Source organism: Cantharellus anzutake (genome assembly GCF_015039405.1).
Source record: "Cantharellus anzutake strain C23 chromosome Unknown EI90scaffold_49, whole genome shotgun sequence".
Lineage (NCBI taxonomy): Eukaryota > Fungi > Basidiomycota > Agaricomycetes > Cantharellales > Hydnaceae > Cantharellus > Cantharellus anzutake.
Window position 1 is genome coordinate 240,199 of NW_024066999.1, and position 13,160 is coordinate 253,358.

General features: G+C 49.4%; 5 protein-coding genes across 5 annotated transcripts; 1 reads left to right on the forward strand and 4 right to left on the reverse strand.

Annotated features, from left to right (window-relative positions):
* Positions 1-9: 9 nt before the first annotated feature.
* Positions 10-312, reverse strand: EI90DRAFT_2019669 (uncharacterized protein). The gene has a single exon (XM_039052435.1). It carries the CDS (start codon positions 220-222, stop codon positions 43-45), a length of 180 nt encoding a protein of 59 aa, XP_038912506.1. The 5' UTR covers positions 223-312; the 3' UTR covers positions 10-42.
* EI90DRAFT_3281788 (WLM domain-containing protein) lies at positions 311-1,906 on the forward strand (the record flags this gene model as incomplete). The annotated part of the gene is made up of 6 exons (XM_039066847.1): positions 311-662; positions 717-746; positions 869-969; positions 1,036-1,429; positions 1,478-1,662; positions 1,712-1,906. Exons 1-6 carry the CDS (start codon positions 467-469, stop codon positions 1,904-1,906), a joined length of 1,101 nt encoding a protein of 366 aa, XP_038912507.1. The 5' UTR covers positions 311-466.
* On the reverse strand, positions 1,907-3,812 carry EI90DRAFT_2019811 (uncharacterized protein). Its single transcript, XM_039052438.1, has 6 exons — positions 3,506-3,812; positions 3,069-3,452; positions 2,668-2,985; positions 2,468-2,590; positions 2,239-2,398; positions 1,907-2,163 (listed from the first exon to the last, which is right to left on the reverse strand). Exons 1-6 carry the CDS (start codon positions 3,560-3,562, stop codon positions 2,084-2,086), a joined length of 1,122 nt encoding a protein of 373 aa, XP_038912508.1. The 5' UTR covers positions 3,563-3,812; the 3' UTR covers positions 1,907-2,083.
* EI90DRAFT_2019765 (uncharacterized protein) lies at positions 3,794-4,628 on the reverse strand. The gene is made up of 4 exons (XM_039052437.1): positions 4,476-4,628; positions 4,315-4,422; positions 4,016-4,262; positions 3,794-3,946 (listed from the first exon to the last, which is right to left on the reverse strand). The coding sequence occupies exons 1-4, from the start codon at positions 4,524-4,526 to the stop codon at positions 3,903-3,905; spliced, it is 450 nt and encodes a 149-aa protein (XP_038912509.1). The 5' UTR covers positions 4,527-4,628; the 3' UTR covers positions 3,794-3,902.
* A 679-nt stretch (positions 4,629-5,307) lies between these two features.
* On the reverse strand, positions 5,308-8,109 carry EI90DRAFT_2019763 (uncharacterized protein). Its single transcript, XM_039052436.1, has 8 exons — positions 7,690-8,109; positions 7,478-7,630; positions 7,184-7,417; positions 6,999-7,121; positions 6,674-6,932; positions 6,085-6,613; positions 5,652-6,030; positions 5,308-5,593 (listed from the first exon to the last, which is right to left on the reverse strand). Exons 1-8 carry the CDS (start codon positions 8,014-8,016, stop codon positions 5,414-5,416), a joined length of 2,184 nt encoding a protein of 727 aa, XP_038912510.1. The 5' UTR covers positions 8,017-8,109; the 3' UTR covers positions 5,308-5,413.
* Positions 8,110-13,160: the final 5,051 nt, after the last annotated feature.

The window sequence follows — 13,160 nt, forward strand, 5'->3', positions numbered from 1 at the left end:
CAAAGAAGACCAAGACAAGGGCAACAAAAATCGATAATGCAATTAATCACGATAGTAGACTAAAGACGTACCTCGCGCATTGAGAGCATTGCGCTGAGCTTCCAGGCGCTGCAAATTCTGCGTTTTTTGGTTGATAGTCAGTTCTGCCGCCTCAATCTTGGCCTGGTAGTACGCCTTCATCCCCCCTCCATTAGCTTTCTTTGTCGGAATCGGTGCCGGCATTATGGTCAATGGCTTGAGTGGTGGGTATGCAATTGTATGGGCCTCGAGAACGCGTCAGCTGCTAATTTTGCTTCCGACGGGACCGCGATTTCTGTATTGAACACTAATATGGTCCGTGGCCACGCCAGCATTTGTGGTTCTGGGCGGTTCGATCGCCTTTGCTTATATAACTTGTTCCCTCAGTTGCGTTGCTTAGCGCAGTCATTGATACCCCGTACATCCTCCCTTTAGCCCCCCCTCTACCATGCCTGGCTCTAACTTCGGTCGAAAACAGCAAATCGAGCGCGCTCTGACATCGAGCAAGGATAGTTATGTCCTTAGTTATTCCCACTTGAAAGGCCGGCCACACGAGGGAAAAGCTATTCCAATGCTCCAGAAGGTCGCGTCACTCGTCAAACCCATCATGCGTAAACATGGTTGGACATTACCGTTACTCTCGGGTGAGCTTTGATGAGCAGTTGGTCACCTTCCAAAGCTGACGCGTTGTATCTCAGAATTCTTTCCAGATAATCCCAGCCTTGTTGGTGAGTACCATATCGTCGATGGAACCTTCAGAGTGACTAAATCTTCACTCCGTAGGTCTAAGTAAGCGTATATTTATCCCCGTAATGGGTTGTACTAGAGTGGTAATTATCCGAACATATAGATGTCAATGGTGGTGAACAAATTCTGCTCAGATTGCGCCCAGCATGGGCTCCCAATACATTCTACGACGAAGGAGAGCTTGTGTCCGTCATGCTCCATGAGGTGCGCCCCTCACAATGACTAACGTTCCGGATCTTGCACTCTAACTATAGAGCAACCGCCACCTAGTTGACCCACAATGTTCATGGACCACACGACTCAGCATTCTACACCTTTCTATCCAAACTTGAAGACGAATATGCAGAACTGCAACGCAGCGGCTATTCAGGCGAAGGCTTCTTCTCCAAAGGAAAAAAGCTAGGCGGTGGATATTCGCTTGACCTCCCGCCTCATACCGCTAGACTCAAAGCAGTCGAAGCTGCCGAGAAGCGTGCCCGAGTTTCCAAAGTCCTCGGTTCGGGGGGCAACCGCTTGGGAGGAGCTGTCACGGCAAAATCACCAAGGGAACTGGCCGCTGAAGCTGCCGAGAGACGTACGAGGGATGAGAAATCATGTGGTCATGGGCAGGGTACTGGGGGCGCCGATGTTGCCAAGGTTGAATCTGAAAAGGCCGCTCGGGAAGGTGTCATACATAAAGCTTCGGATCTTCCGCCATTGCGCATTGACCCAGACGGAGTGATCGATTTGACATCCTCTGATGAAGATGATGATATAACTGTGCTCTCGGATACCCCGGAGCCTGTCAAGAAGACTCCGCCCACCTCGTCCGGTGCATCAACCTCTAGCCAACCACCACAACTTACCAACACCGGAAACCCTAGGAAGAGGCGTCTCTCCATGGATCGAATCCCCCAAGTGCGCCCTGCACCGTCCACATCCGTACCAGACGCCCTTCCAACTCCAGGAATGGAGCTGCGCAGCATGCACTTTTAATAATCCCCCAATAAACACTCAATGCGAGATCTGTCTGACCCCGCGAGAGCCTTCTGAGCCTGAAGAGTCAAGTCTGAGCTGGACATGCTGGGTGTGTGATCAAAGGGGTATGCCGCACGAATTTTGGACTTGCACTCGATGTGGATGGGTGAAAGTTCAATCCTAATTATCCTACCCGATATCCTCTCTTATTAGGTCACTGTAATGCATCAGATGCCCACATCTTTCACCATGTCATAGATTGTATTATACTGTACAGCCTAAATGGAATTTAATGGTGCCAAGAACATTCCGCATTTCAACCTCACCAAAGGGGTGTGGTTGTCCAGGGGGATGTGACGTGCTATTTCAGCGAGTCTAATTTATCCTCAATTCGCTCCAACGAAACCTTGACACCAAAGAAAGCATTCTCATGGATTAGCGCTGGAACCAATGACAAGAGACATCGTCAATTCTACAGCTCGGATCTCCGATTCCGGAACGCAGGTAGTAACATACCGTGAAAACTACCATGATGCTCGTCATGAGAATCATCCCGCGTTTCAGTCTTTTCATCCTCTTGTGCTTCCTCATCCTCGTAAATATCGAGAAGCCTCTTGATTGGATCCAAGAATACCTTCCGTACCTCACTCAGCTTCCCGTTCGATCGAATACCAGTCTGCAATAATATAAGTTAGAAATGTCCATTTACCTCGCTGAGTTCAGTCCAAGAACTTCTAATACTAACTCTATTGCCCTTATCACCAATAAGCACCGCATAGTAAAGATTCAATGACTCCGTCATAAAGGTGACAACCCCTGGTGAAGAACGACGAATTAACTCGTCTACGTCTTTCCGCCTCGCCTTTCGCTTTTTTAAACGAAGTGCAAAAAAAAAAAAAACACAAAGTCAAAACCAAGCTTAAGACAAGAATACGTTTCCCTTACCTCTCCTTGAACTAATCCAAGTAACTCCTTGGGCTGTACTCTTAAAACCACTGGTCCGACACTTTCCAATAAGGCCTCAGAAGTAAACAAGCCTTTTTTCTTCACTAATTTTAGCGCATCCATGATAACATCCCTAAGTATTCCAATCGCACCCGACCGCAGTTGCAACGGATATGGGCTAGAATCTCGAATGAGATCTAACAGAGTAGCTAATCGAATGCTATCATCCTTGAAGAGAAATATTAAGGATGACAGGATACGAAATGACGTGTGTCGAACGATAGATGAAGGGTGCAAGGCAGCTAGGGGAGAGAACGACTACGTAAATCGAAATGAGAATTATGCCATTAGTTGGTATATATATCCTATAGCTCGGGATTGAGTCGAGTTGCAGTACGTACCTCGATTAACATCCCAATGAACGGGTCCGAGAGTGACGAAGATAAGATAGCATCAGAACCAACACTAGACACCCTCGGAGGCACAGTTGCCAAAAGAAAAGAAATTATAGTATCCACAGCGGCGTTCGCTGACAGCGCAGGCTGGATAATCTGAACGACCATTTGATCATCGAGGTCGAGTTTTTCTAACGTACGTTCGATATTACAGGATGTCAAGGACGTTGTACGCAGGTCGTTGGAGGTAATGATTTGGAGGTATACCGCAAGTCGAAGGTGAGTCATCATGACAAATTTGCCTAGGCGGAGTTTAAGATCGGCTGAGGATAGATCGAGAGTCACAAGATTGGATGAAGCCGTGGTGGGAGCAGAAAGGCAGTATGTATACTATGTTAATCCATCAATCTGGAGTGAAACGTAAGAAGGAAATCCTTGCTCACCCATATTTCCAAGAGGATTTTTTTGGTTTGGGCAGTATCATTAGGAGTAGGGTTCATTTTGCCATACCGTGGGTACGATTTGGCAAATATTGAGCCTCCGATAGTTGGATTAATGTATTCGGAACAGTTCACTAAACCTTTGAGGAGAAATCGAACGGAGGCTAGCTTTTAGGTAAAGGGAAACAGAAAAGCTTATCAGGCCTCTAAAACCTCCTCTGGACTGGGCATGCTGTCTATACCTTGACAATCTCAGAGTCAGATGGGAAAGTTGATGCTTGTTCAGCAAGAGATGACCGTCTTGCAGATGTTGCTGAAATATTAAGGACCTCGCCAAGTAGTTCTCTGCCTCTTTCGAGAGATTGGGATTCCAGAAGATCAAGAGTTTTTGTCAATCGGTTCAGAATCGGGGATAAAATCTCAGAAAGGGGTTTCTTCCGAAGCCTAACACGGGGGATGGCTAAATTGGAGTGGTGAAATGAATGAAGTGATCCACCTCGATTTAAGACCTACCAGAGGCATATATCTTCAGAACGAGAACGACTCTATCGAATATTCTGATTGCACTATCATCTTCCTCCGAATGAGTAAACTCATCATTGAAAATCCCTTCAATGATTTCATCGAGTTGCAGAATTACTTCCCTCGCAGAAGCGTGCAGCGCTATGAAAGACAATATTCCCTTGCTACAGGGATCTAAGAGCGCTGGGGTGGACAGAAGGAGGGATATGCATGACAATGCCGTGGATTCTAATGGGTTCTATCATAAGGGTTTGTCTGTTAAGTTACAATTTCAGTTATGTATAGCTCACTAAGGCATCATGAGAATTCTGGTAGATCTGATCGAGGGCTTGATGCAAAGGCTCCATAGACAATGCGTTCTCTAAGCATTGGGTGATCTCTTCTCGGATTATGCCTTCCTAAAGTTGGGAGTAGTGCGTATGTAAGGTATCCCCTATATTACCGTACGCACAGCTGCTTCAGGCTCAACATTACTGAGCTTTGCGACGATCTGTTCCGACATGCAAATTCCTCTGTGGCAGTGCGATAGGTTGAATTCTCACGCCTCCGCAACTCCGCCCTAACCTGGGTCGCAGCCAATCATTAACATATCAGCGCTCGACGGAAGGGACAGCATCGACAATCCACCTCTTAGCTTTCCCCCGAAGCCATTGTACCAACTTTGGCGGCAGTCCCAAAAAACTCCCTTTTCTTTGACCTTTGAACCGCGACAGCTGCGAGAAATGGGCTATGTAATCAATTATGCAATGGAATACATTTTCAAGGGTGGAACAGTCAGGTGAACGCAAAAGTACGTTCGCGTTGGCAAAAGGCCCGGGAAGTGCTATGCTTGGAGACTGATGGAACGGCACGTCCACCTCGAGCCGCGACTTGCGTTGCTTCCGGCAAATCTGGAGCAACTAGCGGCAAGTAGCCTGCGATGGGACTATTTTATTATAGAAGATAAAGGTGGATGCGTAGGGTGGAGAATGGACTGGTGCGAGTAATTATGAGGCACGGGAAAGGCACGAGGATGAGGAATTTAAAAATAGAGACCTAATATTGTCAGATTGTGCATGGGTGCAGGGGGATCAAGAAGGGAATAGGAGTGTGGATGCAGAGGGTGCAGGATTTGAGATCTGCAATGCTGCAAGAGCATGGGGCGATGGACTACATTAACTTCAGCAGCAGCGCGCATGGTACAACGGATACACCAAGATCATCCATATCTTGGGCCAGAAGGTCTTCCAAGCTCGTCACCTGATGAGAACATGAGGAGCGGAGGCTAGAGGGAGAATATTTAGGTGGGATTGTAAGGAACAGTCAATCAAGGCACGCCCAAGCATATAGGACAGAACGACATATCAGTAAAACCGAGTATGTTTTCACACGACTGGAAGAAATTAGATGTCAAGGACCGGGCCTCGTGTGTGGAGCAGCCTCCGGGGCGTTAGTGGAGGATTCGCCTGCATGGGTGCCAGTTAGAATTGGGGGAGGGATGTCTGATGGCGGGAGCGGAATTCCAGGGGTGCCTTTACCGACGAACCAGCTTGGCACCCAGCCACGGTCGCCTGTGTCTTCCTTTATTGCCTTGCAAAGAATTCAATCAACTCCAGAGGTTTCAATGAACACAGATTCTAAAACTTACATAGGACCAATTGTTATATCGTTTGAAGGCCCGAAGAACATCCCCTCTTGCTAGTGTCAGCTCGTGCTCACCCCTTCCAGGGTAGTCTATAAGCGCGATGCCGAGGAAACTTGCTGATATAATTTTCGATGGCAGGATGGGAGACTTCAAATGGGCGGTCGTCGGAGACCCGTTAGGATTTGATCCCGTGGTTCGCAGAGAAGAGTTTGTAGCTTTTGCTTCAGACATAGCCAAAGCGGGGGGGATATGAGTTTCGAGAATGCAGCCTGTGGGGACCCAGCCCTTTGCAGCTTTGTCATCAACCACGCCTGTGCCACTGGGATCCTTCTGGACAATCCGCCAGCCTTGCCACCTAGACACGATTATATATGTGTCATCGCTGGGAGGAACTGAGTTCAGAACTGCGTGTAGACATCTTGAAGGAGTCACTCACATAACGACATCAAACTCATCGTCCTGTTCGGCCAAATAAGGATATATGGCGATAGCATAAGAAATAGCTCCACCCGCAGCTACAGCTGAACTATCTTTCATATCAGGATGAGGGTTTGGCTCATCCCCACTTTGTATCTTGCCGCGTGAAGAATCAGGCTGTGAGTCAGCGGTCTCGGGTCGCGATAATCCGCTTCCGTCCGCATTTTGCGCACCAGCGGCGGTGCTTGCAGCTTCCTCAGCTTGCGCCTGGGCGCTCACAGGAAGTAAAACTGGTGGCTGATGCAGTCTCGTGTCAAGAGAGTACAACTCTGCCTCAACTGCATTCTGGGCAACGTCTGCATCCTTTGGCGGCTGGGATAGATTGTTGGCGACGGTCTCATGAACCCGCATAGATACCTTTTTCTGCGCAATAGCAATGGGAGAACGTATATCCCTGATATGCTTCAGCATGAAGACAGGATTCTTGTTCGCGTGCTTTAATTTCTGGAATAGCAAGAGGGGCTTTTCGTCATAGCTCAAACAGCGTTCTATCATTAGGACAAATGTCAACACACAGAAGGTGCGGAATCGTTGTGCAGGAGACATACCCGTACTCCCGTAACAGACAAACATAACATACTGTCGCCAGTCGTCGTTGATTTTGTATTTCTTGAGCGCGGCGGGAAGGACTCTCCAGCATGGATGATCTAAGCTCACTTTGAAGCTCTTTAACTGGTTTCCCTCCGTCGGAGTTGCTGTGGAGCTTGAACTCGAACTTGCATCTGGGCTCCGGGTAAATTTTGGGCCAGATGGGGTTGATGGATTGAGTGCCGGATTAGATTCCATAGTTGGCTGGCTGACCTCAGACTTGGAAACGGTCGGAGTGGTCTGTGTAATGAGAAAGATTGCGATAACGACCTGAGGCGAACTGACCTTTGACGTCCGCAGTGCCGCCATTTCCTCTATGCACAACTGCAAACTGTCATAGAGTTTCCGGTTTTCCTCTTCCAATATTCTAATTCTTGCAGCTGCATTGAGAGACCCGTCAACATCAGGCTTCAGACAAGCTAATTAGGAAATAGTCTTTGCGGCGAGCGTCGGAATCGATCCTACCGTACCTCAGTCTTAAACGCACCAATGGAGAATGCCAGGGATCCGGTCGGTGGTGTGCTTTCCGGCTCACTATCTAGATCATGAAAGGAAAGAGGATCATATGAAGCAATTACTTGATAAATTCTTCGACGGGCCTCAACTCCAAGATCAAGCCATCTCAAAGTTCCAATAAGTTCTGCACTTTCATCGAGACTGTATAGGTGTTCAGCAACTACAGATGCAAAAAAGTAACAATTCTCCTAGCAACCGAGAGGATAAGGTATGTGACAAGAGAGGATTTGCGAGTATCATGCGCATACCGGCCACAGTTTGTAGGATTTTGATGACTCCCTGAGTGCCTCGAGGACACAGAACAAGTCCGTCAGCGAAGGTGGGACGCGGAAAATGATTTTCGTCTTCTCAACATTCTTCGTGCTACCTAATAGAGTTGCGCTTTTCCCAGAAAGAGTCGCCTGACCGGAATTGGGTGGGTAGCAATCAAGACAAGACAATGGCCAACAATCCCGCTCACCATATCATTTGCTTCCCATTTACTAGAGATAAGTCTGCTAAGAGTGCCCCTTGGCCCTTTTCTCTCCAGGCGCACCCAGAATTCTTCTCCAGCAGGTTTCGCTAGCCGTAAAAGAAGGAACTCGTGCTGAAAACCATCCTCTTCTTTGTAAACGACCAATTCTTTGATGGGGGACCGCTGGGCATCGGGGGTAGTCTCAATGTAGGAACATATGACGGCGAGCGGTGATGATATTTCCCTGGAAGAGAAGGGGATCTTTGACCAGAGGGTCGATAGTTTCGAAGCAACGCTTGCAATCGATATTCTGTTGGACTCAACGCCTGCCATGGAACGGACAAGACCGAGGGGAACCTCTAGTGGGGTTTGTGGAGTGGACAGTTAATACAGTGGAGGCTAGTAAACCGCAACCCCCGCGAATGGACAGGCCCGGGGCCACCCTAGCTTTACGGCACCTATTATGTACTTATAACGAATTACTAGTGGCATGCAAAAAAAAATAGGCGCGCCGATCTGATGAATGAGTCAGTGTGCCTGGTGATGACCCAAATATATAGGGAAGCAAATTCAGCGCCTTTACCCTTCACAGAGGGAATTAGTGATGCGTAAAAGATCATCTTAACCATTGTATAATACACTCATTTTTAACATGATTAAAACTGTGTTTTACAATGTGGTCCATTGCATTTTACCAGGATTCCTTTACCACGTTAAAGGAGGTAGATGACCTGTTTTTTAATGATTCTCCACCATGATAACGATTGTAAACGGTCAATTTACAAGGGTGCATTCCGTAATTTACCGGTCGGATTTCATCATTTACAATATTGTTAATTTGGTGAAAAACGTGGTTATTTATCGTCATTTACAACTACACTAATCAGTTCGGTTCCGTGAGCGGTCCATGAGTTAGTGGACACGGTCCGTATGGACCTGCAATGCGTATGATTGTGCGCCAGCGATGCGAGCCGTACGTCAATTAAATACATTAATAGTAAATGCAGGAGAGGGTAGCAAGTGAAAAAATGATGTAACGCAACGGAGGCGATGGGGAAGGAGGTGGGGAGCGCGGAGATTCAGTTAAGAACTATGAAAGTAAGAGTAAGCGCGCGTTTAGTGGATAGCGAGAGCAGGGATAACCGTGTGCAGGCCTGAGGAGCGGGGCCAGCACACACGGTTAGAAGCCTCATCGCACTACCGTTAACTTACCAGTTAGACGTTGTAGTACGATTGCGCAGGCAGGTGGGGAGTGGATAAGGTGCGCTATTTATCTCGCTCCTGGATGCAACTTGTCTCTTCCCGCAGCTGGTCTGAGACCAAGTTTGGGCCCGGAGGAGGGTTTCGTCCGTCTTGTTCCATCCGCACTGCGACAGTGCAGAACAAGACGGCCTCCTCTGAGGCGCGCGCGGATCCACCTGATTAGTCACGTGAAATGGGATTAAACTGAGACTAATCAGTTCGGTTCCGTGAGCGGTCCATGAGTTAGTGGACACGGTCCGTATGGACCTGCAATGCGTATGATTGTGCGCCAGCGATGCGAGCCGTAACTTGTACACGTATAATGGCTGGTGGAGGGGTGGTTGGTGGTGAGTACTTAGACTCAATGATCTGCACGCTGGCCGTCGAATGCTGATCGTCCCCCCAATGTGCCTTGGATCAGTATTGGGTTTTGGCGCAGGTAGATCAGGAAAGCTTCTGAAGACCACCTCCCAATAGCGCGTATCCGCTCCAAAGGAGTACCTGCAAGTGCTAACGCCGTTGCACCACCCGAGCGCAAGGAATGGCCTGCAACATCTCCCGTCGTGATGACCCCTTGCAGTCTGCCCAAGAACCAGGACCGGGTGGGGATCTTTCCTGACTCTCGCAGCCATAAGTCGGGGAGGTGTCGGAATCGATAGTCTCGAGCGTTCAGGTATTGTTCGAAGATTCCCAGGGGGTCTAAGTCACTGTCTCGTCTCTCTAGCACGACCGTTGAGCCTTCAAACAGCCTGTCCGCTTTGTGCATTGGTAAGATGAACGCGTAGTGAGGTCGCGGTTCGGAGTGGAATCTAACTGAAGATCTTCTTATTGATTTTCGGTAGTTGCGCAGTGCCCCCGAGTCGCTGTCCACTAGTTCGCCAAGCCGCATGAGGCAGTGCCATCCTGTGAAGGTGATTGCAAGGAAGAGCATATCGTCATGTGAAGGCTGAGGTGGGATTGATTGTAGAACGGTCCGCAAGTCACTTTCGGTTAGAGCCCTCTTCCTGACAGCTGGAGTGCGGAACATTTTGGAGCATCCAGTTAGCGTTCTCGAGACGAGTTTTGAGTTGCGAGTGTCGCGGACCTCCGGCCAGTATGCTTCAAGTTCCGAACATATACCTGAAAGATACGAAGAGACCGAGTTTGGTTGGATGTGGGCACACATGTAGACGATGTAAAAGGTGAGTGTGTCGATCGTTGGTCGTAGTGGGAAATGGTGGAGGTCGCAGAAATTGATGTAAGACATTAGCGCTGACATATAGGTACGAGCAGTGCTAGGCTCAAGAGCGGCTCCCAGGGCAGCTGCTCGAGCCTCCCGGAGGCGCTCCAGGGACCAAGGCTCGCGCTGTGGTTGACGGGTCTTGGAGCGCCTCTGATCATTCATTTCTTCAATGCCCCCAGCTTCATAAGCGCTGGAGGCATGAAGTGTTTGATGACCAGCTTCGGGTACATACCTTTCACCAATTCAAAATTGCGTCGCGACAGTGCATCTGCCACAACATTCCGCTTCCCTTCCACTAGAAAGACGCGGAGGTCGATCTTGTGCTCTATCCGTGTCGAGACAGCCGTCATGAGGACTGGGTTGTACAGGTCTGTCGCGCGGAGCGAGTTGAAAATGTTCAGTGAGTTTGTCGAATCGGTGTAGATTGCGAGTCGTTTCGGTGGGGGGGATATTGTTGTAGACCATTGGAGTGCCGCGAGTATTGTGATAGCTTCATTGTAGAATATGTTGAATGCCTCGTCAGGTTGGGTTACCGGGTCGCCAATATACGCAGCTTTGTATTTCGGTGCCCAGAATGCGAGCCCAATCTTGCAGGCATCTCCCCATACAACCACATCAGCATCGCTTGGCCCCCATGATTCGGCGTTCAGCATGCGAACTCCTTCCATCCGCTCTACTGAATCAGCAAACCATAGTAGGTCATTTCGTACCTGCTTGTTTATATAGATGCTTTGATTCATCATCCGCTTCCCTGCGATTTTCTCGTATGACGAGTTCAGTGCCGGCTTGAGAAGTGGGAATACGTTGAGGACCCAGTTCGCATACCCAAGGGTCTTCAGCCAGTCCTTCAGAGGTTGCCTTCGCAGATTGTCCGGGGTGTCAAGGACGAACTTTCGTATCGCAGCGCAGAATCTTCCCTTTGCCTCTTCTGAGATGGATATCGTGAGTTGCTCTGCGTCAACGAGGAAGCCTATGATTTCAAGCTGGGTCCCAAAGAGTTGCTTGGCCGACTCGTGTGGGACTCCGATGTGGTCAAGCAATTTAAGGAATCTTGTCTGGTCTCGTGGTAACTCCCTATTGTATGGGGGATAAAGTTCAAGTTCATTGTCGAAGCTTGCGTTGAATGCATCATCGACATAGTGAAGTAGACCTCGTATCCCGCAAACATGGATTCCAATCCAACATACGAGTCCGAAGAACAAGCACCACAGCCGGCCAGAGGCCCGATTCCCGAAGACTGCACATCGGTCCACATGGTACTTCCCGTCAATCAGTGTTGCCTGCCGTGCCTGCCATCGTGGGTGCATTGGTAGCCGTCGGTAAGCTTGAGATGCGTCAGATTTCCAGAGAAAAGCTGGCCTCCTTCCTCCATTCTCTTTCATGACGGCACGGATATTGGTCCCAAGGTCAGTTAGATTGTCCAGGACTACATACCCGCCTTCACTCGGGATCAGCGAATTCAGGGATTTCTCCCCTGCGCTATGGTCGTTGACAAGCCGCAGCTTCGATGAGCCTTTCTTCGGTACCGTAAAAATAGGTTGCGCCACCATCCCAGGCAGTAGCTGGTCCCCAAACGCTTCGGAGTATCGGTCCAGGCCCATCTCGGCAGCACATTGCCGTCTAAGGAATTCGACTGATTCATCGTCCAATTCAGGAGCACCCTTCGCACGCTCTACGATTCCTACCGGTACGCTCTTCGGGTCCTCAACATCTGCAAAGGGCCAGAACCCAGTCCGCAGTCCATCACATACAGATCTGACGAGATCACGATTCGGGTGTGATTTCAGGAGGACTTCGAAACGGTCAACGTTGATAGGGGTAACGATTTTGAACAGGCTCGGGTTGTCCTTGATAGTCATAGTGATGTCTTGATATCTATAATCACTTTGAGGGACGCTCGGGACAGGTTGAGCACTCTCAGTGTACGATGCCGATGGTGTCTGACCAATATCATGCTGACCGAACACGAACCTCATGTATCTTGGTCGTTTGCTCTTCTCCTCGGCCTCATTGAGATCCTGTGGTTGTCTTCTCTTTTTGCTGTGGACACTTTGGCTCGGCATGGGCACTGGATCCACAAGATCCACACTTGTGGAGGTAGCGACATTCGGAGCGTCGACATCCATCCGTTTTGTTGAATTCTCGGCAGATCGGGTAATCATTGTTGCCACGCTTTCGTTTTTTGGTGACATTCTCCCCAGCTCCGGTCGCCTTGTCGCTCCCTGCTTCTCCAGCCGACTTTCCAGGCTTACCTTCTCCCCGGGTATCTCCGTCTCCTCCCCCGAGGTAGGTGTCGTGGATGATTTCGTTGAGCGCATTAATGTCGGAGAATGCTCGGTGGGTTTCCTGGAAGAACTTCCTTGCAGCCTGGTCGTATTCGATGTTGAGGGCGACATTCCGGTTTCTGCTGAAACGCTTGACGATGTGACGGTGGTACTCATGGAGCTCCGGACCACGGTGGGGGTATGCCCATACAACCGCAGCGACATATTTGTCCCACGCCTCCGTCCATTGTGATTCGTTTGCCAGTTTGGTCTTGCTCCGGCTACTCGACCCAGTCGAGATTTGAACCCCATTCCCGAGGTCAACGGAGTCTTCATATCGGATGGCATGGGAGCGCCTATCTTCGACCAAGTGTCCGAAGTCGACGAGTCGGTCCCCAAGGATGTCCTTCCAGAGGTATGGTGGGAATTCAGGTTGACCGCCCCGACAGATGAGACTTCGGACGGCACGTTTGACATTGGTGTTGTACGCGTTCTTGAGGAGTTGTGTCTTCTCGGCGTTGGTGAGCATGGCCTCCTCGCTGGCATCCCAAGGTGGTCCTCCGTTCCCGAATTTCCAGTTCCACGCATACTCGGCACGATGGTCACTTTCTTCGTCGGCAACTCGTTTGAAAACCTCGTTTCCACGGAGCCGTCCAGAACTGGCTTGATTGGTGGGTTGTCCGACTTGAGAGGTAGTCCGAGTCGTGACATTAGGGTTCGATTGGACAGTCCCATCCTGCTGGGCCGAG